Source organism: Melospiza georgiana, chromosome 5, assembly GCF_028018845.1.
Source record: "Melospiza georgiana isolate bMelGeo1 chromosome 5, bMelGeo1.pri, whole genome shotgun sequence".
NCBI lineage: Eukaryota > Metazoa > Chordata > Aves > Passeriformes > Passerellidae > Melospiza > Melospiza georgiana.
In genome coordinates, this window is record NC_080434.1 from 53,795,562 (window position 1) to 53,821,053 (window position 25,492).

The following is a 25,492-nucleotide window of genomic DNA, read 5'->3' on the forward strand; positions in this document are numbered from 1 at the left end:
AGGAAGGGCTGAGTTGAAACACAGCCTTTACATTTAGTGTCTAATGACAAAACTGTCTTTGTTAGGCAAGTCTTGTTCCTTAAAAAAGAAAAGCACTTCATTGAAGGAGAAGGCTTTTTTAAACTGTCAGTGTAACTAGTAATGCAAGTAATATGTGATTATAATCAGCTTTTTTTGGTTTGCAAAAGCACTTCTATTAAGTGTTAAAATAGGCAAGATGCTAAGTACTTGTGGGGAAGATACTCATCTCTTGCAAAAAATTGGTAAGATTCCTATGCTTGAAATCCACTCACACTTAAAAAATTCATTTTCAGTTAGCTTTGCTGATTTTGGAAAAGTTATCTTCTGAAACCTCAAAGGAATCTCAGAAGATTAGTATACCTTCTGTTTTATTTCCATTTGGCAGAGTAGGAATTTATTTTTTTTTTTTAATATTTTTATGTCAAGGACTTGAGAGTGAAGTACTGAAGGAGCTGATTTCCTGTTTTATGCTATTAATTGGTTCCTTCAGCTTGGAGTTTTAGTCACAGTCTATACAGCACAAATAAACTGTTAAAAAGTACTACTATTTATTTATCTGACTTTAGCAGTAGCTTCAGAGGACTTGTCCAGCAGGGTATTAGAATCACAGAGGAGCTGACAGAGGCACTGTGATCCTGATTTTTGATACCACTTGCAGCTGCTTTTTATTCCTCAGTAAGGGAAGAAAGAGGGTAGAGACACAACAATAATGTTTCTGGGACAGGACATGTTCTGGGACAAGAGGATGATCAGGATTGTCCTGTGATGCTAATAAACAAAAACGAAGGATGAGGAAACCTCAGCTGATAGAATTCCTCAACTGTTTTTGAATGCCAGACTGAAAGTAATTCTGTTTGAAATCTTGTTGAATGAGAATCACTGTATGCACTTTTACAAATTATACTGTCAATTTTTAAAGTCAGATTTAATATTGCAAACCTGGGACTAACTGTGATGCTTAACACACAGTATTTTCCATCAGTGGGAAAGCAAGGCTACGTAATCCTGCCTCAGCTTAACAGTCAGTCTGGTCTGACAGTTTTGCCATTGCTCAGTACCACAGCAGTGTTGCTGCTCTGATGTGATAGAAGGTTCTGGTCATTTGGACTGCCAAGGGCTTGAACATGTTTGAGTGCTGGCAGATCCTTTCTCATAGAGCTTCTTGAACACCATCACACTTAGCAAGCACTGTCTTGTCTCTCTGTTTCTTTTAACCCAGGATTGTCATAACAGGCCTTTTGACACATCGATTATCAATTGTAAATCTGTATTTAATTAGCCAAAAAAAGAAACTGTTCTGTAAGTAGAATCAAGTCATCACACGTAAAAAAGGAAAATTACCATTTTGCCTTTAGTTTTAGGTAGCTTATCTATCAACATCAGCTGTCCCAGACAATAGCTACCTTGAATATGAAAGTTGCAAAGAATAGAGTGAGAACAAAACCATTCAGCCAGAAACTGCATAAATTACCTTTTTTATGACAGCATGAAAAGCTTCCTCAGGAGTTTGGTCTTTTGGTTGTCAGCTGGAAGCTGGTAAGCAGTTTGATATTCTCAGTTGTGCCTTGCAGAAGTCACAATAATCTACCATGGTGTGTCCCTGCTCTGTGTAAGGCTTCCCCTCTGACCACCAGATTTCTGCTGAGCGGGGCACTGAGGCTGCTCCTCAGCTTGACAGGGGCACTTCGGCTGCTGGGCTGAGGTCGGTGTCAGCTACAGGAATTGTGGGACTTCTTTCCTCTTCATGGGCCTTCGGGGCATTTGCAATAGTCAAACAGAAGCTCTGACAAAACATTTGGCAGCTTTGTCATCACTCTGAGACTGTGAAGTGTTACATATTCAGGGGGTGAAAAGCATTCTGTGAATGTGCTCCTTGTGGTCTTCCAGGTGTGTCTCCTAAGCTAAACAGGTATATATTTCAGTCCTAAATGTATAGGCTGTGCAGTCTTAGTTAAAAGACTGGGTTTTGTAAGGGTTTGGTTTGGGGGAAGGTTGGGGTTGGGTTTTTTCTTCTTCAGTAAATTAGGTCTGGAGTAGAAAACTAAAATCTTTCATGCAGTCTGAACACTGAGTCTAAAAAATGATGAAGATGCTGTATGGCATTGAATACTTCAAAATATTGACATTAGGGCTAACACTGCTTTTTGGCAATAGAGCAGGGAAGTAAAAGAGTAAATGAGGCGTTATTTCAATAAAAAAACAAGACTGATATAAGAAAAAGGCCAATGTTAATAAATGTATTCTAGGAACCAAATTTAAGTTATCTGTCAGATGTGCAAGACTTTAGACTGGAAAGGAGTGAGTAATGACCTATCTAGTAATAGAAACAGTGTGATGTATTTACATGCAGGATTGTATGACATGGTTGACTGCAGTAACACAGCTGGGCTCAGTGATCTGCAAAAGCTTTAGGCCGGTAGATTTAATAGCAGGAAGAGCTGTTTTATTTGGTGTCTCAATAGGGTTTTTTAAATATATCTCAATTCAGATGGTACCCCATCAGTTATATACAATGATAAGCAACATGAAGAATACATATTTATTTATTTATTTATTTATTTCAGATGTTAAAGGATTATTCATACTTAGTCCAGAGCACCTCAAAAAAGAATTTTGCCTTGGAATGGACCAAGTACATAAAATTCTCAGGTATACATGAGATTAGCAGTTCACTATTTGAGTTAGCCAGTTAGATAACTATTTGATTTAACTGGCATGTTAATCCTGATGTTATGCTTACATAAGCTCCTCCAGGTCTAATCAGCTGGCAATCCATGAGAGAGATGTCACTGAGCAGAAGGTCTGTGTCCCGGTGCTGATAACTACATTGCCTTCGAGGGAATCAGAAGTCTTTTTAATACCTGTATTAAATTTGCTTTCTACATTTTGCTGGCAGATTCTTACCTGTTTAAGACTGTGGTGATGGATCTGCGTAAGTCCACTTGTAACCACATCCTCCCATTTTAATTAGCAAGTTGGACACCAGACACGCCTGGATAAGGGAAGAGTGCTTACAATACCACAGCTATTCATGTTCTCCGGGCTAAAAAACTTAGTGTTGAGGGAGAAGTTTGGTTTGGGAGCAGAGAGTTACATCTTTTGCAACTACCTTCTTCTCTTTGTCAGATAGCCCTTATCAACGCCGCAGCTAACTGTATTTATTGCTGCTGTAGCAATAAACGGAACGCCGCTCCCCTTGGAACGAGTGTTTCAGGACCTGTGTTTAAGGGCGAAGGCAGGGCTGCGCTGCGAGGTTGGCCGTTCATTTCGTACCGCGGCGCTGCGCTGGCTGCTCAAGCCCCGCCGCGCTCCGCGGAGCCGCTCGGGCGGGCCGGGTCCGTCCTCGGCGGCGCCGGGAGCGGCTCCATCCCCGCCGGAACAGGAAGGCGGCCGGGGCGCCGCGGAGGGCCGGGGAGGAGCCGCCGCCCGCAGCATCCCCGAGGAGGGTTTTGGCGGGCGGGGGCCGTCCGCACAGCCCGGAGCAGCGGTAGGTGCCCGGGGCGGACGGGCGGCGGGAGCGGCGGGGCAGGGCCGGCCCGGGCGCGGCTCCCCGGCGGGAGGGACCCCGCGTCCTCCGCCTCATCTCTGCCGGGCCGCCCCTTCCCTGCCCTGCCCTGCCCTGCCCTGGGGAACTGCGGCTTGTCTCCGTGCCCGGCCGAGCGCCTGCCCTGACCTGAGCCGGGGCTGCGTGAGGGAGGCTGAGGAGCCCTCCCGGGGCTCAGCAGGTAAAGCCGGGCCCCGGAAATTTCACAAGGCGATAAGGTGAGGTAAGAAAACCCCCAAAGGATGAAATTCTGCCTGCTGGCAGATAACAAATCTCAGTTCGGACAGGGCCGGCTTTGGTGCTGAGCCCTTCCTGGGAGCCATGGCACCAAGCCCCGGCCCTGCGGACGGAGGACGGGACAGAAGCGATGGGACACGGGGAATGCCGAGGGAAGGAAGGGCTGGGGAGAGCCGGGCAGAGCCAGCGGCTGTGAAGGGTTCGCGTGTGCTCAGGAACAACCTCCCCAAAGGCAGAGCCCTCCCTCTCCCAGCGCGCCTCACACAAGGCAGATGTCGCCGTGGCGGTGAAGTGCTCTGTTTTTGCTGTCAGGATGCCAAGGGCCTGTAAAATGTTGTGTGGTTTCCTGCCTAGTAAAAAATTATGGAGAGGTTTGAACAACCAAACCAGCGGAGCACAAAGGCAAAAATGTGCAGTACCTTGGGATATTGCGTAAGGGAAATTGCAACCACGCAGCCAAAACTGGAGCAGAGTGAAAGGTCAGCGCAAGCATCGATGGGCTGGAGCTGCACGCTGGCAGAAATGTTCCTGAGGGAAAGGTGTGAGGGATGTTACCTTTGTAAATAACCCTGGAATAAAGTTTAGCTTGGTCATACAATTCAGTGGATGACTGAACAAATTGTAAGGAAAAACAAGATACGGTCTGCCTCAGTGACCCCATCCCTCAGCTGTTGGCTGGATGGACCTAGGCCCAGAGAGTATTTCTTAAAGGAATGGTTATTTTGGCTCCACGTGCTCTTTTATCATTTGGGTAAGCAAATAATGCTGAGTATTTGTAGTGGTGGTGATTTGCCATTTTAATAAAAGGATCTTGAACATAAATCTGCTAAATCAGATCAGTTTGGTTAAGAGCACTATGCCAAGAGTTTAGTAAATGGATTGCAGGTGGCCCCCATTCCATGTTTATTTACCTCCTGGCAATTGAGCTTTAATAATGCTTCAGTGCCACTAAACTGACTTCATAGGTCAAGAAATGTCACAATAATATTTATTGCTGAGCATGACAAAGTTTTATAGCCTTCAATTAGTGTAGTATCGTTTTCTATGTGCAAGTGCCTTGTGTATGTAATATGGTATATTTGGTCTGGAATATATATTAAGAATTGCTCACTGTTTTCAGTGGTGACTCATCAAAGTCAGTGAATGTTTTTGTATCAATTTGCTTTGGATGAAATTCTGTCTCCTTTTTTATTCTTAGTCCAACAAACTTTCAGGGACTTTTGCAGAGGAGGGGACTGTAAATTTGATTCTTTTATGACTGAGATATCATGTATGTTTTATAATTCTGAAGTTTGCAGTTCCATGGTTTATATATTACTTCTTGATTTTGATTTATGTTGCAAATAAGTTAATTTTTGGGATTGAGACCAACTTCTTTATTTGTTAAAGACTGAACTATATATGATCTGCATCCTTGTTTAGGGCTTTAAGATAGTTTTGTAGTATTATCAAAGGGAGTTGATAGTTCTGGTATTTCTGACAAAATAAAGCTGTTGCCTTAATCATTTGATGCCCCAGGTCAGTAGCTATCATCTGGAGAAAGAAATAAAAGATGAAGTTTAAAAATTTTCTTCTGTTGTTTCTTGTGGGGTTTATCTGTAGCTCTGTGGGGTTTATCTTGAAGACTGCATTCCTGCAATACTTAGGAAGTCTGCCTTTTTTTTTTTTTAATTGTTGTTTTGGTCATTTCTAATATACACTGAAGGCATAAATAAACTCTTACTTGGATGTAAATATTTGGAATAGAGTGCCCTTTCATGCCTATTTTACTGTAATGCTGAGTTGAAAACATGTAGGGAAGTCAGGTTAGTGTTGCTCACATGTTGACAAACTTCAAATGCTCCTTAGTTCTGTTCTATTTGAGGTGCTCCTATAATAGAGTTTGTTGTTTTATTGTCTTTGTAGCCTGTTCTTGATGGGAGAAAACTTGGTGCTGAGCTAAGAGCCAAGACTGGAAGGTTGTGGCTCTTGTTCCCTTGTTCCCAGGTAGCTTAATATAGCCAGAACTTATTTTTGTGAAGTCTGTAAAAGTAGGAATGATTCAGCAAGATACTCTTATGAAAGACCTGCAAAAAGCTTCCTGTTGACTGGATATAATGCAATTTTTTTAGGAGCAGAGCACTGGGAACATGGCCCTGGGAGAGAGAGGAAGCAGCAGCAGCAGCTCCAGCAATGCCAGGCAGGAACAGAACCATAATCGTGTTATTACAATTGTCTTCCTGGCCCTCTTCATCGACCTGTTGGGATTTGCCCTCATCTTGCCACTCTTTCCTTCCATCCTTGATTATTACAGCCAGACTGAGGTAAGTAAAGAAAGTCAGCCCACAAAAAGTGTTAGGCTCTTGAGGGAGGAGTGGAAGAAAAATCACCTGCCTTGGGGCAAACCAAGCAGCTGTAGGAAGATTAATAATTACCTGGCACATATAAATGGTTCATTAACTGAATTTATTAGTCAACCTGCATAAGACTCTTCACCCTTATTTTTTCATTAAATTGGGAGATTTGTTTTGATAAAAATTCAGGTATTTCTTAGGGACTTGTGGTTACCAATGCATTTGTGTCTTACAGTGATGTCACTGGTGAGGCAGCTCATAATGGATCTGCAGGCTGGGGTTTATTGTAGAACCAAAGAGATGAGAGCTTTTACCCCACCTGAGTATTTCACAAGGTCACTTGGCCTCCCCCAGTGTGGAGTTCCATCTCAGCTTCCATTCCTAGCAGGGAGCTGGCTGCTGCTCCAGGAACAGAGCAGAAGCTCCTGTTGGATCCTGGCTGTGCAGGTGCTCATTGTTACCCTGCTCAGGTGTTAATGGCATTACTGGTCAAGATGAACATGTTGTTGTGGGAGAATTGTTTTTGCAGCCCACGCCTCTGTCTCTCAGCCCCTTTCTAACCCCACTCCAGCTGCAGCTGTAGCCTTTGTCCTTACAACCACATCTCTAACCCAAACCATGGGCTCTGGTCTCCAGGGTCTTCCCCAGGGTCTTCCAGTGTATTTCCAACAGCCAAGGTCTCCACCTTCTTTTTCAGACCCTCTTCTTTTCAAGTCCTCCTCCTCTTTTTGGGAATCATTCCTTTTTTGCATCACCTTTTCCTTCTGCATCTGCAAGCTTCTGGTTCTCCCAGGCTAAACATGTGCAGCAGGACAGAATGTGTCTCATGTTGCCATTTTAAATGAAAGTTTCAGGGCATGCCTGTTTAATTCAGGATTTAGCAGGTAATGGGCCTGAAGGCTTGAGAAAGTTCAAATTCAGACATTCCCCCACCCAAACATATCCTATCTGCTGTCTGTTGACATTCACCATTTAAGCTATTTTTGATCAGTGAGCAAATTTTCCCTCGTGAGGAGGAGGAGGGAAGGAATCATCTAACATTGTCTCTAGTCCACATTGTGTCTACTTTTTGATGCAGTCTTTGAAAATAAACTTCTTCCTGCTTCTGTTTCCCTGTTCTCTGTTTTTCAGGATGGATTCTATTTGTCATTGCAACGTGGGGTAGACTGGTTTGCAGTGATGGCTGGGATACCTCCAGAGAGGAAATACAACAGTGTCTTGTTTGGAGGTAGGGAAACTGAACAGACAAGCTGACAGCCAAAAAACACTGTTCTTTCCAAGTTATTTGCAATGTTGATGTGAGGGATGACAAGAAATACAACAAACATGCTTGCCTGTTATTAGTTCTAGGTTTAAGTAACTCAGAAAGTGTCTCTTAGACTATAAATGATTTTGTTTACAACACACTGATAGCAATGAAGAGTTGGACAGCCCCATCTCTGTTGTTTGGAGACACCTAGACAGGCAGGAGGAATGGGATAACAGGAACCTTGTGAAATTCAGTGGGGACAGGTTTTAGGTCCTGCCTGTGGGAAAGAGTAGTCCAGCAGACTGGACACTCACTGGTGGCCCTGGGGGTCCTGGTGAGCAGCAAGCTGAGCATGAGCTAGCCCTGGCAGCAAAGGTGCCCAGAGCTGCTGGGATGTGTGAACAGAATCAGTGGGTTAAGGGAAGTGATCATCTTGCTCTAGTCAGCACTGGATAGACCATATCTGAATTGCTGCATTCAGTTTTGGTCCCCAGTACAGGGAGGAGTGTCCATACACTGTGGTGAGTCCAGTGGAGAGTCTGGGGCCCTTGGCTGGTCTGCAGTGAATGGCAGCTTTGCAGCACCTGTGGGGAGTTATGGAGAGCTAGGATCTTCACTGAGGTGTGTGGGAGAAGGAGAGGCTACAGGTGTAAGTAGAAGCAGGGGAGGTTCAGATGGGAAATGTGGGGGAACATTTTTCCAGTGAGGATGGTCAGTAGAGCAGATTGCCCAGAGCAGTGTCCATCCTCAGAGATTGTCAAATCCTGGTTGGGTAAGGCCCTGAACAATCTGCTCTGACCTCACAGCTCACCCTATGTGTAGGTGACCTCCAGAGCTCCTTTTTAACCTGAATTATGCTATGATCTTACTCAATTGGTTCTACAGATTGTTACAGAAATACAGGCCTGCTGTTCCTTGTTGTCACACTGCCAGCTGAGGGTCAGGAGCTGCTGTGCTGGGCCCTGGCAGTCCCAGAAATGCCTCTCCCTTTGCAGTTGATGTGCACGTGATCAGAGATCCATCAGTAGGAAGCAAACACAAACTGGTGTGTTCCAGCCTCGCCTGCCCCTTGGGCAGGTGTAGTGCAGCACTGCTGCTAAATCCCATTAGTCTTATTAAAAGCAGCAGGGCCTTTGGATTGCAGGACCCAGAAGCATTTTCTCTCTCTAGGACACTGCTGTGGATGAGCTCCAGCAGGAACAGAGAGGGAAATATGTCATGGTATACATCAGAGACTCTTCTGGCTTCCTGCCATCTAGACAGTTGTGAGAAATCTGTGATTTCAGAGTATGAAGATATGAAGGTGTCTGGGTTCATTTTAGTTAGAACCTGTCTACTCTCTCTTTTTGGCGGGCTGAGGCCTCCCCCAGGATAAGCAAAAGGCTTTTAAAATAAACTAAATTCAACACAAAACTTAATTAGAATATGTGTGAATGTATTGTTACTATTTAAAGTAGTTTAATTTGGTATAACAGGCATTAGGGAGTTTATGAGCCATTTTCCTCTTTCCTACCATATCCTTGCAGGCATGTTTTTCTTTCTCTGCTCATTTTTTAGTCTAATTACTGGCTTTGAATGCTGGGAAACAGCTTCTTTAATCCCTCAGAAGCTGCCTTCTGTTTCCTCTAAGGCTTGACCAGAAGCTTCCTACTCTCAACTTCTCACCATGTCAGGTTGTTTAGACAAGGGGTGGGAACTCCCAGTCAAGTCCAACTTGTTGCTTTTCCTTTTACCTGCCGTGTCCTGCACTCCTGGGAGTGCTGTGTGGAAAGTTTCATTACAGTTGTGATGTTAAGCAGAGGCTGCTGGAGCCTTCCTGCAGCCCGTGTTCCTTCACTGCCCTCGTCTGCCCCAAGGAGCATAGGATTGGGAAGGTGCTTGCCTGATCTCCCAGTGCCAGCCATATTTTTCATTTTTCATTACACTGCAGGCTCTTCAAGGCAGAAACTTCTCTGCCCATGTCAGGGCCCTGAGGGCACCAATATTTAGTTGCTGTGCCCAGTCATCACCCACACACTTTCTGCCCAGTAATTCAGGAGCTGTATTTCAGACTTTGTCTCCAGGGCTGTCTCTGTCCTTATCTCTTGGATGGACCTCAGACTTAACACTGGAGGTATCTGGTCTCCTAACCAACATCATAGTGTTGTTTCCACTCCTTTCTCTGTCCCTGAGTCCTGCTGGTCCATCCCTGGAAGGATGTGTGGAACCCTTGCCTTGTGTGGGACTGTCAGTGGGTGCTGGTGGCAGCACCTGCTCTGCCCAGCCCATCAGACTGTGGGGCACCAGGCTGGTGAGGGCACTGCCAGTGCTGTGGTCACCCTCAGCTCCTTCCCCCCTGTGGAACAGCCCTGGTTTTGCTGCATGCTGGCTTGGAAATATTTGGCATGGAAGGGTGTTTTTACAATGCTAGAAACACAATGAAGGGAACTGTGTGTCATAAACTGGCCATGTAAAATTCTGTAAGATTTTTTACCCTTTTTTTTTTTTGAGCTGTGAATTATCACAAGCAGCTCTTCCCAACAAGGTGTTCAGTATCAATATTCTGCCTCCCTCAAAGCTGATGGGAGCAGAACTTCTGGTCTGTCTCTCCCCTGCCTTTTAAAGCTTTGATAGCTGAATGATCTGAAACATATAACCCAGTTTTTCCTTTAGAGAAAAGCTGTGACAGCAAAGCTACTTTTGCCTGCATGTTGAGAGTGTAGTGCAAATTAATAAGTCTATGAAGCTAGAAATGGCAAGAGAAAAGAGGAATTAAAGATCACAGAAGCTGGAGGCAGATTTCAAAGGACTCTTGGAGTCTGTTGGAATCACTCCTACCTCTTAGGGTGCCTCACTAACAGCAGTGCTTAAGTCCTTCTTTCCATGATAAAAAGGAAAGAAAAACTAATTAAGTGTGACAGAATCAGGTTCAAACAATCAAAAAGTCTTAAAAGAACTGTGACTGTTAAAGACTGTGTTATCTCTGCTTTAAGAACAAAAAATGTATGTAGTCAGCAGGGAAACATTGGAGAATCATCATTCCATAATAACCAATGAGTTTCAAACCCTTTCTCACCAGTGAAGTAACCAGGAATTAATCCAGTTTATGCCTGTTACATCTGGTCTGTCTGTATTTGCTGTCTCAGTTAAGTAAATGCAGTGTTGGTGTTCTGAGAAACAAAGCTATTCTTCATAGCTGCTGTTTAACATTTAATTTCAATTTTTTATCACACATAGTGTGCTAGATCCCAAACAGCTTGGCTGTCTTTGTATTTAAGATAAAGGCAGCAGACCTAATGATTCATATCTTTTTATCTTTTTTTTAGGTCTGATTGGCTCAATCTTTTCCCTCCTGCAGTTTTTCTCCTCTCCCCTCACCGGTGCAGTGTCAGACCACTGGGGCAGAAGGCCTGTCATCCTGGTGACAGTGGTGAGTGTCACATGCTGAAGGCACCATGATCTTGTGCTTAGCACAGGAACTGAATTGTGACAGTCTCAGTTCAGCTCTAGAACTGAATTTTCAAGATCTGCTGGTTGCTGACTCTTTCTTCCCAAGTCACTTGGCCACACTTCCAAGTGTGAGTGCTTAAACTGAGCTTCCCAGACCCAGAACTGTTCAAAGAACACACCAAAATATTTATCTGTTTCTGTCAGATTCCTAAACCCCTATTTCCTGTGTATGGGAGGATGACTTCAGATGCTCTGTTGACAAATGTTAGGCTTAATTCCTATGTATTTTACTTCATCAAGTGATTAATGAGGGCTGATCACTTCATGACCTGTTCCACAGAGCCTGGGAATTGTTGGTTAGGAAGTTCTGTATGGCACTGCAAGATGCATTTCTTATGAATGTGGACATTCTTCTTCTTTTGAAGTCAGATTTCTCTTGAATTTGGAAACAAATGGAGTGGGATGTACAAAAATGTTTTGTACCCACGACTGGTTTAACTTCCACAGAACTTTGCTCTTCTAATTTTGTTAGAAATATCCCAATTATATGTAGTTTGTATGGACTTGTTTCCACTTCTTTTATATTGCTGTTCAAGACATGGTGCAGTGTCAGTTTATTCAGCCAGTTCTGTTACATGGGGTTTGGAGCAGCCATTGAAAACAAACAAACAATGCAAATGTTTGGCTGGGAAGTGGGCAGAAATGACATCAACTTTGCATTGCTTTATAAAGACCCCTTTCTTGCTTCTGCAGATGGGTTTGATAGCCTCATACTCACTCTGGGCTGCCTCTCGGACTTTTGGCGTTTTTCTTCTCTCCAGGATCATCGGGGGGATCAGCAAAGGGAATGTCAGCCTCTGCACAGCCATCATTGCTGACCTGCACTCTCCAAAAGCACGGAGCAAGGGCATGGTGAGTTACACTTGTGGGCCACATGTTTAGTGTTAATAGGCAGCTTTTAATTGATTTTGGGTGCTCAGTATGTGTTCATCAGGTGTGTATTCACTGATCAAGTGCAAACATGACTTTACATTCCACCTCACTTCTGGAAAGGTGCCAGATCATATTCCTGGGACCTCTTGGACTTTTGCCTATGACAAGTGAAACACAGATGCTCTAGAGATGGGAAAATTATCTTGTTTCATTGTTAGAACTCTTTCTCCTGCTGGTAACGTTAATTCTGATTATAATAGCTTAGAAATCAAAAGGTCTTATGGCCCATTTTTGGCAGCTGGAAGCCAATTGCAGGGCAGCCCCTTTTCCTCACCTGCCCAAGCTGTGGAAGCACAGCAGCACAGCACAGAGTGCTCCTGACTTCTTGCACACTGCACTGGCTTCAGGATCTGAGCTCACTGGGTGGAGGATGTGACATTTGGCTGACTGAGAAGGATGAGCAGCTGCCCTATCCACTTCCAGAAGGCAGTGTCCCAGATGGAAACATCCTGCAGGCTGAACTTGGCCTGTGAATTACCAGTTATATCTTTTATCCTATAAAAACCTTACAGGCCCAGACTTATCTTAACAGATTGTTGTAAGCCACCACAGAGGACAGCTGCTTCTTGGGAGGGGAAGGCTTTAGATTTCACAGTGATAGCTAATGAATCTTCCAAGCAAATTATCATAATCCTGGGGAGCCAAAATGCATTTTTATTTGTGGAGGGAGGTAGCCTTACAGCACTAGTAAATAAAATGGGTCAGGGCCTATTTTTAGGGCATGAGAGTAAGTCAGTGCAGCATGGCTCACATCCACATGGCTTGTATTGTTTTCTATTCCAAAGCAAAGTAGGCATGTTCATTCTGCTTTCTGGGAGACAAACAGCATCTGACTGGAGCTATTCCCAAGCAGTGATGGGCCACTGCCTGTTCCTGCCACTTCCCTGACTGGACAGAAAACAAAATTGGTTATTTGGAAACAGCAGGCTTTTAAAGCTTCATGCTCCCTGCATCCTCAGGATGACTGAGTTCTGTGCCTGGTTAATCCAAATAGTTTCACAACCTGAAAAAACTGGTGTCTAAAATTCTCTGTGTGTGTTGACTTTATCCCTGCAGGCCATGATTGGTGTTGCTTTCTCCCTGGGCTTCACCCTGGGCCCCATGATGGGTGCTTACCTTGCCATGCAGGCAGAGAAAGGAGAAGTTTTCTACCTTCGCTCAGCGCTGTCAGCGCTCGCGTTTGCCGTGGCTGATTTCATTTTCATCTTTCTCCTTCTTCCAGAGACTCTTCCCAAGGAAAAACGGGTAAGTGGACCATCGCTCTCAAGATCTGGTTGTTCTGTAAAAATAGGATTTGAAAATGGTTGAAATATTGGAAACAGCAAAGAACAGGCTTAGCCAGTGTCTCAGAAATTTAGCTCATTCCTGGGATTTGGATTATTATTAATGTTGGTGTCAAAGCAGATCATAGAATCATGGAATATTTTGGGTTGGAAGGTGGTTAAAGATCATCTATTTCCGACCCCCCTGCTACTGGCAGGGACACCTTCCATTAGACCAGATTGATCAAAACCTCATCCAGCTTGACCTTGAACACTTCCAGGGATGGTCCCATCTCCTAGCCCAGTTTAATACAAGATCTTTATAATTAACATGACTGCTTCATTGCTGGTTTTGGTGTGTAATGTTTAAATTTCTCAAAACCTAATGTGAACATAGGAGGAGACTGTGAAATTTAAACTATGACCACAAGGATTCCTTGGGGAAGAATTTCAGCAAATCATAAAAATAAATGCATCAGAGACTGTATTTTCTTTCATTCATCCAGTATATTTTAGAAGTTTTCTTACCTATTATATTGTATTTGCTTGAATATTTTGAACAGTTAAATAGCAAATGACTTTATTCCTGAGCTTTTCTGTTTCTACAGATAGAAAATACCTACATGTCCTAAAATTCAGTGACTGATTGGATTTGTGGGGCCAAACATCTATTAATATTAGAATTTAATATTGTGTGGTTGGACACTATGTGATTAGTTTCTTAGAGCAGTCTCCTTTGCAGAGTGAGGGAGGTGGAATTCAGCCCCGGGTATCTGCACTTGATTTGAGGCTTTTACTGATTGGGTCTTTGCTGTGATCCCTGGTTTCTAGGCAGCACTCAGTTTTTGGAGGGTGCTTGGTCTCTGGATAGCCAAACCCATTTGACACAGAGAATTGTTCAGGAAACTTTTATCTGCAATGATCCTACCAGGGCAAAACTTTGCACCTTCCCTGAGTGTTTCCCAGCAGGTTGTGTCCCATGGGAACTCTGCTGCTCACACTGTGTTCCCAAGCACTACAGTTATGTTATTTTCTTTTAACAACTCTTCCATGTGTCATCTGTTCCTCTTTCCTATTTGGCTGTTCCTAAACCTTCCAGATAAAATCCTGCTCTTAGAGCTGCACACTCCAGGAAGGTGGCAATGTGGTGATGTAGGGGAGTGCTGCAGAGCAAATCTGTATTCTATAAACAATTTCTCCTTTGCTGTAGAGTGATTAAATGGCTGCAGTGCCTTTGGGATCATGTGATGACTGAATAGATCCCTCCTCCTTTTGTTATCCTCTTGAAAGTTCTGACCAGCTGCTCTGCATTAGCCAGCAGCACTGAACTTAGGAAGGGAAAGGAGCTTTCTGTCACTGCTGTTGGGGGCTCTGGCCCTGTGCAGCAGTGGGTGCTGCAATGGAAGCTGCTCAGGGCCAGGTCCCAGTCACACAAAGTGCACAGAGAGTTTGGCTGCCCATGACAGGATGGGGGGACAGGTTTGGGGCTTCTTGTGCTCGTGTGCTGTCAGCCTCCATCTGGCCATGGGATCCATGGGTTCCAGCATATTTGTAATTTCAGTTATTAGGCTGCTCTGCTCTCTTCTTTGGTAACTCCTCCCACTTTCTGAGTAGTTTTCTTGCCTTGTGGATGGCAGAGGAAAGGCAGGTGTGTTGGCTGGGCTGAGCTGCAGCAGGTGCTCTCACAGGTATAGGAGTGGAATGTGTTGGAAGGACAAAGCTGTAAAAAGAGGGGAAATCATCATGAGAAATGGTAGGAGGATGTGCCACTGGGATCAGACATCTGTTTCCTTGAAGTTTGCTGTGTTCTCATTATACCCTTGTTTCTCTATCAGTCTGCTTTTCACAGGACAGTGTGTTTCATATTGATTCATGTCGAAATTAACTTGGAGGAAGGGAAAATGGAGGGGGATGGGAAACAAGGATATGTTTTCATACAAAGAGAACAGCATTTTTACTCTCTTCCTTCCTCTTTCTGTCAGCTGTTCCATGAGCTGATCAGGTCAAGAGAGTCATACTGGCCTTATGGTAGCCAAAACAGCTCCTGCTGTGACCTGACTGGGAGAAGGGAAGAATAGGAAGGTCTCTAGTGGAATCTGTCCCCTTTAAGAGTTAGTTTTTAGCTAAGCTAGTCATGAGCAGGGAGGTAGAGGGAGAATCTTACAACTCTTTTTTGCTGGACTGTGTGTGGGGCTGTGCAGTATCAGTAGCAGACTTGTGGAAAGACAAAGCTGTGCTCTGTGCACACTGAACACATCTGCTGTGGGAGGTGAGGCTGCAGCTTGGCAGGCCCAGGCTGCAATCCTGATGTGGACTGACTCTGCCTTGCACACCTGTTACTGCACTAGAGGAAAACAGAATGAGCAGAGACACTCTGAAAAATGCCTGCCATTCATGGTGCCTTTGGGGATGATCATGAAGTAGAGTTGAGCAATTATGGGATAATGAATCATAAGCACAGAAATGAAATACAAGTTAGATGTTGCAGAGTTTGAACCTGTGATGAAACTCAACTTCATGCAGCTGCTGACACTGACTGAAATTGGCAGTGTGTACTTTTTGGGGGATGGTGAAACTCTTTAGCCAGTTTTAGGACAATGCTTTCATTATGGATCAGTAGATTAAATAATTTCTAGACTGCTGTTTCTATGGCAAAGATAGGAGAAATTGAAAAAAAAATTATGTGTGCACACACAAACACACCTACATTAAAAAATCAAATAGGTGTATATATTTCATAAAACATTTAAGGTTTTAAATGTGCAATTACAATGTATTGTAATTAGACAAAACTAAAATCAGCCTTGTGCAAGGCTGCTTGGCATCCTGTCTGTCATGGATAATAATTCAGAACTGGTACAAGCTACAGGGTATTTTGGTTATTGGCAAAGATGCTTGCAGGGAGTTGCTTGTGCCCAGATTCTCTGTGCTGGAGTGCAAACCCCATCCTACCAACACATGCAGGAACTGGGGATTGCCACAGGCCAGCTTCAGGAAATCCTCTCAGACTCCTCAACAGGGTGAGCAAACTTCTTGGGTGTGTCTGTACGGTGTGCAATACATGCAGTGGGAGGGAGAATAAATATCCCAATATTTTCTGTGTGAATCAGCAGCCTCATGGCCCCAGGCCAGCCAAGCCTATTGGACTGGTTGCTGTTTGAGACTCATGGGCTCCAGACTCTGTGTTGGGTACTCAGAAGCTCTGACTATCAAAACAAGAGAGGTCCTTAATACCATATTGAAGGTTGATTTGTTTACAGCTTCATTAAATCCAGCCCATAATGAGTCCTCAGGTCATGCACTGAGATTAAATTCCTCTGATAATCTGACCTTTAATCTCTGCCCTCAGAGAGAGAGTAGCTCCCTCCCTCCCTATCTGGGAAGAGAAGAAAACTCATCAAATAGAGCCTGTGCAGGGCTTTGAAGGCATGAAATACTCCATGTGATTATTCAGGATTCTTGAGTGTCTGTTTGAGTAGAACAGGCTAAGTTCTACTCAAAAAAATTGTTTTCCTACTAATGTAGGATTTCTAATCATTGATCATTCTAATCTGATTTCTAATCATTCAGACATTATTTCCTTTCGTGTTTTCTTTAATTTTCTGTATTTTAGAATTAAAAAAAAAGAATAAAAATGTAAATTATCTATAGATGAAAGAATAAGCATTAGATGGAGGAATAAGTGCCTGTGGGTAAGGAGCAGGGAGAGTGCCACTAGGTACATAATTAGGTTGAGATGTACACAGTACAAGGCCCAGAAGTGTTACAAAATAAATCTTCCTCTTTAAAAAGCCACCCATTGTGGCTGGGCAGAATCTCCTTGGAAATTCCTCTAAAATATTTTCAAAGAATCTCTGTAAAAATTATATTTTCTTTCTCTTCCCCAGGAGGTGTCACTGGCTGGCTAAAGTAGCAGCCAGTACCAAAACAGACCAGTGTTTGATGTGCTGCACACACTGGTCTCAGATTTGTAGCACAAGAGCAAATCCTCAGCTGCCTGAGAGCTTGCAGGCAGATGTGCCATTATTTTCCTAGTAAATGTTCTTTGGACATGAGTGATGATGCAAAAGGTGAACCAAATGAAGCCACCTTCGAGGCTGTGGAGAACGAGCCACTTGTGCTTTGTAAGAACCCAAAGAAGGATTTGTGTCTCCAGTTTTCGGTGCTGTCAGTGCTGCACCTTTCAGTTCAGTCACTGGCGCCAGTGGCGAGTTCAGAATGTCTGGGTTGTTACTGGGGCCCACTCAAATCCCAGTGCCAGGTGCTTTGTTTCATCTCAGATGATTTGTGTAGGTGTAGAGGCACATTTGGTGGTTCCTGTCAGCTCCTAGCCGTGGTTATTGCATTAGGGTTTTAAATAAACCTCTTTGTGTCTTTGATCAGGTCCCTTCTGTGACATCTGGATTTCAGGCAGCAGTTGACTTGCTCAGTCCTTTGGCTCTGTTTCAGTTTTCTGCAGTCACCCGAGGCAAGGATTCCCCCTCAGAGCAGAGTAAGTGTCAGGTGGCTTTTTACAGTGACACTGTCCTTTGTGTGTGGCACTGGCCTCTAAGTGAAAACTGTACTCAGACCATTCCAGAAGCAGGACTCTGTTTACTCATTTAAAACCCACCTCAATAACTTATGAACAGGCAATCAGAAGTTCCACTGGACCTTGGTCCTTTTGTTCCCAAAAGAAGGTTTTGAAGATTTCTGACTTGATATTTATGTTTTCCTCAGCCACTGGCTGCAGTAAGTGAAGTGATTTAAAGATAGATCAAGGCATGAGCAAGGGAGATGTGAGTTTGCTTATTCAGGCTGCAAACCAGGAACTTCAGACTAGAATTTTGTTTCTCAATTCACAACTTGGAGATGTAGGTTTCTCTACATCTCTGTAGGACTGCTTTTGTGGCATGTCTTGTATGGATATTTAAAATTAACATCTGAGGTGAGAACATTTCCCTGTACAGTTCATAAATGCTACTTTTCTATTGTGGTTTTATTGTCAAGCTTTGCTTGGAAGACACCACCACATTTTTCTCTCCACCTCCCACCCCCTTGGTGTTTGTTTGGGTTTTTTTGTTTTTTCAGATCTTCAGAATCTCAAAATTTTGGGCCTGGCCTACTTCCTGTACCTCTTTCTGTTTTCTGGCTTGGAGTACACACTGAGTTTTCTCACTCACCAGAGATTCCACTTCAGCAGGTATTGCAATAAATGGTGTATATTTGACTAGGATATTTTCCAAAATCATTTAATTTAAGATCTCTTCATGTATTTTCAAGAGAGGCTTTCTGACATTAGTAAAGCCACCTCTGTGTTTGGTGGTATTTGGGCTTTGTAAAAAGAATTGATGAAATATGGGCACAATTTTTATCATGAATGAGGTACTCCATCTACAGCTTCTAAAAATTAGGGAATATAAATACCCAAGATTAAATTTAAGCTCTTGAAATAGGTATAGCTGTGCTAGTTGTATTGACTATAGTAAAACCTTTTCTTGCTCAAAGAGTTTTTGGGTATCAGGACAAAACCTGAAGCTCAAAGAGGCAAAGAATGGGGAGATATCTGTGTGCTGATATTTGCTCATCAGCAAATTCTGCATGGCATGTGGCATGCAGTCATGTCACAGAGCCTGATCTCCTGTAGTCAACCTCCAGAGAAGAAAGAACAGAATCCTCCAACAGCTCAGCTTGAAATACTTTTTCTGCCAGCTCATAGGAAAAATTCCAGCCAGGAATGTGAACTTGCAATTTGATTCCTGTGCGTGTCCTTCCCTTTGAGTAATTCTCAGAGGGTTGTCTCATCTTTCCCTGTCTGTCTTTCATTACAGTTTGTGGTTTAACTAATCCATGTGTGTCAAGGAGAGGTTTTTGTAGTGCTCTGAGCTCTGCTGTGTGCTGTGCATTCAGGGCAGCCCTCAGTGAGCAGCAGAATTCCACATAATTCAGTCAATGAGGGAGGACAAAGGGAAAGTTGAAGAAAATTAAAAGAGGGAGTGATGTCTCAGACTTCCCAGTGTGATAGCAGATCACCACACTGGCCTCCATCAAACCCTCCATGAGCTGCACCTTGGAAACCAACATCTCCATGCACATGGCACAGCTGTTCACAGCATAATTCACACCCACTGGTGTGCTGAGTCTTTGTGGGCAGCCCAGAAACCCTGAGCTACCCCGCGGCAGCCCAGAGGTGGCTGCAGCTCCTGCCAGCATTGTCCCACCTTACAGACAAAGCTCGGAGCTCCCCCTCGCTGCTCTCTGCGTGCCGAGGCAGCTGCTGGCAGCGCTGTGAGAGCCCCGAGGGCCTTTTGTGGTTTCTGTGTCCCTTGCTCAGGGGCTTTCCCGGGACTGGTGAATCCAGGGTGGAATGCTCCGTGCCTGACTCTGTGCTTTTGCCTCCCTTCCAGCATGCAGCAGGGCAAGATGTTTTTCTTTATTGGAATAACAATGGCTGTGATCCAGGGAGGCTATGCTCGCCGAATCAAGCCAGGAAATGAAATCAGAGCTGTAAAAAGGGTAAAAAAAAAAATCAATATTTCTTTTTCTTTCCTCCCCACAAATCTGATATGTTAATTTTCAGTCTGAAGTGCAGTGAAGGGTAGTTGGAGGTTATAACTGTATTTGTCCAATCAAAAGAAATTTCTGTCTCATCTGTCCAGCTAAATGACTTCTCAGAGCTGGTTGTTGGGCACTTATCTGTCTAAATAAACTTTGTAACATTAGAGCTCTTTCTTATGATATGAGCAACAGTACTATTGAAACTTTGCATTCTTCATATTTAATTGCAGTAAGGAATGAGAACAGATTGTCCATCTGTGCAGGTTAGGTAGAATACTGTGAAGAGTATGCTCTATTTTAGTGATTTCTCTTGCAGTGCAGAAACTACTAAAGCTGCTTCAGGGCTGATCTCAGATTTCTTTCCAGGAAATTATTTTCAATCTGGCTATCTTTGTGCTTGACAGGCTTTCCCTAGAGTATATTTCACTACTGGGCAGGAGAAATAGATTCTTTTTCCAATCTTTGGTTTGTGTTCATCAGTATTACACGTAACAAAAGCATGTATCAGTGTTCAGGCTGAGGTTTCACTGACAGAAGTGTACATTCCTTTGTTTTGCTTGGCTCTTTCCTCACAGAGCCACTGCAGCTGCCGTGCTGGGATGGCAGGGAGCAGCTCCCTGCAGTTCAGACAGCTCTGGGACAGCAGATGTGTCCTTTACATTTGTGTGTGGAACCAAACAAAGCACTGCCTTGGCTCCTTGGCAATAGGTTTGCTTGGACTGCTAGAGCTTTGATTAATGTATTTTACATTATTTTGAGGCCTGTGTGATATCAGTGGTGGCAGGGTAGATTTCCAAACCACTGCATTCCTGAATTGACTCAGCTTTTCTTAAAGTGATTTCTGCTGGTGGAACAATCTCCACCCTGGTCCCTGGCAGGCAAACATTGATGTCAGGCTGCTGGTGTCACGTTTCCCTGTGGATGAACATCAGCTGTGCTGCTTCATCCTCCACATCAGCCTCTCCCCCTGTCAGCCTGCTGGGTTTGCTGGCACTGCACTGCCCTTTGCACCTCTCATTTTTACACTCCTTCCTCAGGCCTGCCCCAGGACTGCAGTCACCTCAGACACTCATTTGCTGGGCTGGTGGCTTCTCAGGAACACCCCCAGCCCTGGGGCACTCTTCTCCAGGGATGCCCGCGGCTTTTGTGGGAATTCCCCCTTTTGCTGAAGCCATTCTGGCACTTAGTGAATCTGCACCATATGGCAAAAGTGGCCTGTCTTAGCACAGTGCTTACAGCAGCTCATTTATCACTGAATCTTCAAAATGAGGCCCTCAGTGGCAGTGAATACCCTCCTTTATCACACACAAAGCACATCTGATCTGTCTTTTCTGCAGGAGCTCTGTAGGCAAGGGAGACATCACAGGGAAATGGAAGTCCAGCTCTTGGAGGAGATGAAGAATGCTTTTTATTTTAGGGGTTTGAATTTTAGATGCACCCTCTTCCCCCTTTTTTCCTCTTGGCTACAGAAACCTGAAAGCTAAAGGTAAAATCAGCCAATAACGCTGTGAAAAAGCAGAGGAGCTGTAGTCCTGCTGCACACAAGCTTTTTCTTCTCTTATGCCAGCTCAGGAGAGGCAGAGTTAAAGCCAGGTTAACACAGAACAAGAGGAAGAATCCCCCAAAAGGGCAGATGTGTACAGAGAGAACTTGCATGTGGTGTGCAATCATGTGACAGTGAGAGGGAGCAGAAAAGTTCGTTGTGCTGGTGTGTGGCCATCCAGGTGCCTTTGAAGTGTCTGCTTGGGAAGAAAGAGCCTTCTGAGACTCGTGTGCTGTCCCATCCCCGGAGGGGAACTGGCGGGACACCTCGGGCTGGGCTCTCACCAGCGGGCTCAGTGTAACCGTGTGACTCATTCCTCTTGCAGGCGATTGTGCTGCTGATTCCCGCGTTCTTGTTAATTGGATGGGCTGCAAATGTGACCGTGCTGAGCGCTGGACTGCTGCTGTACTCCTTCGGTGAGCTGTTCAAACGGCACTGCAAGCTAAGCACAAAGGATTCTCCTTCATGTATTTATTCACACTGTTAAAGATGCACTTCTAATTTCAAACTACAAAAGAAGGTTGACTCTTGGGTTTGTGAAGTATGGACAAAATGGTGTCTGGGGTATTTTCTGATGCTGTTTGTATCACAGGAAGTTGGCATGGTGGGATTTGGAAGCATCCCCAGTGCTCCCGTTGCCCTGTCCCACTGTGGAGCTGTTTTTACCCCCTCTTAGCAGACCTAGAAGCAAAGTTGCACTAAATAGCTCAGCTCAGGAAAAAAAGCAAGGCAGGGAACCTTTGTACCCGAGCGGTGCTGCATTATTGCTGAGGCTGGAGACCTGCACACTCTGAGGGTGTTCAGAGAGATGTTTTTAGTGTTTGTATTCATTCTGCTCTGCCAAAGCTGTTGTTCAGGGAAACAGTCATGAATGAAGTTAGATCCATCTACGGGATGCCTAAAAAGAGATTTCAGGTATTACCAATGCTGCTAACTATTAAGCACTACTACCAAAGTGGACTTCTCTTTTGCATGGTGCAGCTTGATTTAGGAGTAAACTCTAAACCACAAAATGTGCCTGTTGAGCCTATTATTTGTCTGGGGCCAGCTGTGTGTCTGATAGGTGAGGAGTGAGAGTTCATTATATTTAACCATATTTGAGTCTTCCCTGTGCAGACTCCATCTCTTCCCAGTTAAGCCAGCTAGAAATGCCCCTTGGAGGGGGGGCGGTTCTCTTCCTCTTCCTCTTCCTCTTCCTCTTCCTCTTCCTCTTCCTCTTCTCTTCTCTTCTCTTCTCTTCTCTTCTCTTCTCTTCTCTTCTCTTCTCTTCTCTTCTCTTCTCTTCTCTTCTCTTCTCTTCTCTTCTCTTCTCTTCTCTTCTCTTCTCTTCTCTTCTCTTCTCTTCTCTTCTCTTCTCTTCTCTTCTCTTCTCTTCTCTTCTCTTCTCTTCTCTTCTCTTCTCTCTCTCCTCTCCTCTCCTCTCCTCTCCCTCTCCCTCTCCCTCTCCCTCTCCCTCTCCCTCTCCCTCTCCCTCTCCTCTCCCTCTCCCTCTCCCTCTCCCTCTCCCTCTCCCTCTCCCTCTCCCTCTCCCTCTCCCTCTCCCTCTCCCTCTCCCTCTCCCTCTCCCTCTCCCTCTTCCTCTCCTCTTCCTCCTCTCCTCTCTTCCGCCAGGAGAGGCAGGAAGAGGAGAAGAGAAACCCCCCCAGGGGTATTTACACTGAGGCACCTGCAGTGAAATCAGCCTTGGCCATTCCTGCTCTTCCCCTTCCCTTCCCCTGCTTTATATGTTTGAGGCACTTCTTTCTTGGCAGAAAAGGCCCCTGTTTCAGTAAGAGGGCAGTGATTGCTGAACAACTCTTGGCTTTTGTGTCCAAAAAATTTTGTAATCTTTTCCTCTTGGATGTGACTTTCCCAAGAGAAGCTGTAGCTGCCTCTCCTCCCTGAGTCCAATGCCCTACCTGCACAGGGACAGTGTCACTCGGTACAGCCACCTCATTGTTTGGAACAGAGCAGTTCCCTGCTCCACCTGATAAGAGCACAGTGATTTGGGAAGCTGCCAGCTGGCTGACCTGCCCTGTCCATCCCTGCCCCAGGGCTCACAGAATGAGGGATGCTAATGTGAAACATCTGCTTGGAGCACTCCCAGCTCTGGGCTCTTCCTGCAGGTTGCCTCGGAGGGGGTGTTCCCATCTCTGACCTGGATTAAACCTGGTGACTCAGTGGGGGTAGAGTGCCCAGAGCTCAGCATATTTCCCTGCAGCAGTAACGAGTTTGGGCCACATGTTTGTCACTGTTCTTGTCTGTTCTGAGCTCTGCTGTTCGCTGACAGTCTCTCCTGTGGATTTTTCCAGCTGCAGCCATTGTTATCCCGTGTTTGTCAGCAGTGGTGTCAGGCTATGGTGAGTGTCTTTCCTGCTGACCTTTGTATTGACTTGGCTCAAATTGCACAGAACTGACCTTGAGTTAAGCATCAACAGGAACAGTTGTGGATTCCTCTGCAGAGGAGCATAGGGAACCAGCCCATGGCTCATAACTGATAATTCCAGCACTAACAGCACTGATCTGCTCGGTGACCATCAATATCACACTGCAATTTTGTGCTGTGTAACACAGCTCAGTCCAGTGTGATGGGGAAACTGCAGCAACCTCATTGCTGGTGGTGATGAAGAAGTGGGCAGAGGACACAAACAGCACTGAGGAGGGAACAGTCTGGGCTCTCTGAAAAGGACACCAGCCATCCCTGCCAGCAGTGAAATAATTTCTTGCTGATTCCTTAGAAAAGACCTTCTGAGGAACCTTCTGAAGCCTTCTGGCAGGGCTGCTCTGTTACCTTGTAAAGCAGATGTAGCTGTGGTGCCATCTGTGGATAACACGGCTTTGGGTCAGCTGTGTGCCAGGACTGCAGGGCTTGCTGAGGTGGAAAAGAAGGGTTTGCTCATTAAGGTCATGTTTATGTTGCTCTTATTTAACTTGCAGCCACAGTTCTGTGTTTATTGTACACCTGGGCCTTCTCAGAATATCTCGTGTACAATGTGAAGCTTTTGTTTTGGATAGGCTGGGGGGTTTTGGGAACGTGCACTGCAAATTGTCCCAGTCAAGCCAGGCCCTGGTGTTTCTGCAGTTGTGAGGCCTTGGTGGAGGGCAAGGGCAGGCTGGGGACTGGGTGAGAAATGATGGGAGGGGAAGATGCAGATGGGAAATGCCTCAAAAGCCAAAGCTCCCAGAGCTGCAGCTGTGCCCAGACCCACAGTGTCGCTCTCTGCTTGCACAGGCAGTGCCGGCCAGAAGGGACGAGTCATGGGCATCCTGAGGAGCCTGGGCGCCCTGGCCAGAGCCCTGGGACCCATCCTGGCAGCTGCAGGTGAGCGTGGCCTCGGGCTCCTTCCTCTTCTTGGCACCTGCCAGCCCAGCTGGGGCAGAAGGGGCACAAGAACCCCCTGCATGGGGTCAGAGCCCCTGGGCATTTCAGGGTAAGGGGACGGAGGAAGGGAAGCAGCCTCAGAGCTTGAACTTGGGCTGATGTTAACAGCAAGCAAGCCAGAACCTGTTTGCTGAGTGCAGCCTTGTGCTGAGCTCCTGGCACCCTCTGGCTCACCCAGGGGTCAGTAGTTCTGTTCAGCTGGGCAGGTGCTGTGTGAGCACAAAGCTTTGAGGGCATTCACACATCTGCAAGGACAAGCACACTAACAAGATGAATTCCCTTTTTTTTGCAGTTTACTGGCTGGCTGGGGCAGAGATTTGCTTCACTGTCTGTGGTGCTTTTTTCCTTGTCCCCTTGGCTCTGCTCAGGTCTATAAAACAGCAGACAAAGGAGGAGTAGGAGGGAACCACAAAACCATCACCAGCTTCCAAGGACCTCTGCAAGGCCTGACTTTTGGCACCTGGCTCTGCTGAGCAAACAGGAAGATTTTGATCTTCTGGAAGGAGATACACGATGACCATTTGCAGCAACAACACACAGCAGTTATGTTTAAGGTGGCCTCCCAGCCAGCTGGGTTAGCTTTGCAAACAACAAAACCAGACACACACACCCTGACCAAGAGCTGAGAAAGGCATTAAGAGCAGCAGAGCCAGCACAGCAGCAGGCCTGGAGCCCTCCCCACTCCCCAGGTGCTGTTGCAAGGGCTGGGCTGGCACAGAACAACCCCTCAGGACCATTCTGCTGGGGTTTTGTACAAGTGGTACCAGAGCTCTGCAAATGCTGCATCCACACCTGCAAACGTGATGGTCAAACAAAAGCAGAAGCACACTACAGGCTGCCTGGTACCCCACTGGGACTTTGGTACATGGACTGTTTTTAATATACAATTGAATTTGGAGACATGTTTTATATTTCTAATACTGTGGGATGTTTTTGATGATCAAGCCCTGTTCTTTTTGCATTACAATAAAGTGTTGCATTGA

General features: G+C 45.2%; 1 protein-coding gene across 2 annotated transcripts; it reads left to right on the forward strand.

The window, feature by feature from the left end:
- Positions 1 to 3,443: 3,443 nt before the first annotated feature.
- MFSD10 (major facilitator superfamily domain containing 10) lies at positions 3,444 to 25,112 on the forward strand. 2 transcript variants are annotated; one of them, XM_058024599.1, is made up of 13 exons: positions 3,444 to 3,508; positions 5,914 to 6,105; positions 7,267 to 7,363; positions 10,690 to 10,793; positions 11,567 to 11,725; positions 12,863 to 13,051; positions 17,452 to 17,560; positions 18,139 to 18,250; positions 19,455 to 19,563; positions 21,474 to 21,564; positions 23,440 to 23,487; positions 24,360 to 24,449; positions 24,802 to 25,112. In XM_058024599.1, exons 2-13 carry the CDS (start codon positions 5,932 to 5,934, stop codon positions 24,906 to 24,908), a joined length of 1,389 nt encoding a protein of 462 aa, XP_057880582.1. In that variant the 5' UTR covers positions 3,444 to 3,508; positions 5,914 to 5,931; the 3' UTR covers positions 24,909 to 25,112. The 2 variants fall into 2 exon arrangements, with proteins under 2 accessions (XP_057880582.1, XP_057880581.1); XM_058024598.1 differs by lacking the exon at positions 3,444 to 3,508 and adding an exon at positions 3,683 to 3,788.
- Positions 25,113 to 25,492: the final 380 nt, after the last annotated feature.